General features: G+C 33.6%; 1 protein-coding gene across 1 annotated transcript in view; it reads left to right on the forward strand.

Moving 5' to 3' along the window:
• Positions 1 to 702, forward strand: part of LOC119592719 (zinc finger protein 224-like) — a gene marked incomplete at its 3' end in the record, with an annotated part of 14,299 nt that overhangs the window by 6,738 nt on the left and 6,859 nt on the right. The window contains 2 exon segments of the mRNA XM_037941656.1: positions 245 to 402; positions 544 to 650. Coding sequence (XP_037797584.1) covers positions 245 to 402; positions 544 to 650 — 265 coding nt within the window.

Genomic DNA, 702 nt, shown 5'->3' on the forward strand with positions numbered 1-702 from the left:
TAATTGTCATGTAATAATGAATAAAACCTTTAGTGAAGGGTACTTTATTAGGAAGAAAAAGCATACAAGTCTTTCATAAATATGTTTTAAAAGCCTTGGTAAAAGAAGATAGGAAACAAATGATCTGCATAGTATCATATTAATCACAATTATCACAAACAATGCATGCCAATATCTTATTTGTTTGTAAGAAATCCATATAACCTGAGGATACACAGATTAAGATGAAGAATATACATCACAGATTACCAGCATGGGAGAGTCCATCAATATGCCTTCCAAAGCTGCATTTAGTGAGCCTACACTCTTCAGAAAGAAGCGAGGTGCCAAGAAGAAGGCAAAATGGTCATGCAACATATGTGGCAAAGGGTTTCTTCATAAGGGAAGATATCTTCTCCATACGTGAGTCATCCTTATTTTTGTCTTTCATTTTTAGACAAGTTGTTTAGTAATTGGTTCAAATTGTTTTCAAGGAATAGGTTAAATGTTTTAGTAGTTTTCATATTAATTTTGATTCTTAGAAGTCTGGTCAATCTTTTCCAGTCGACTTCACAAGCAGGTGATTCTGCAGTGTGAGATGTGTAAAGATAGATTTTCTACACGAGAAGATATCAACATTCACCAACAAGATACAGGACACACAGGATTAGGTAAGATATCTAAGGACACTCATCAGAAGAAATGTTAATGGTTAAAGTAGTA

This window comes from Penaeus monodon, chromosome 30 (assembly GCF_015228065.2).
Source record: "Penaeus monodon isolate SGIC_2016 chromosome 30, NSTDA_Pmon_1, whole genome shotgun sequence".
NCBI classification, from domain to species: Eukaryota; Metazoa; Arthropoda; class Malacostraca; order Decapoda; family Penaeidae; genus Penaeus; species Penaeus monodon.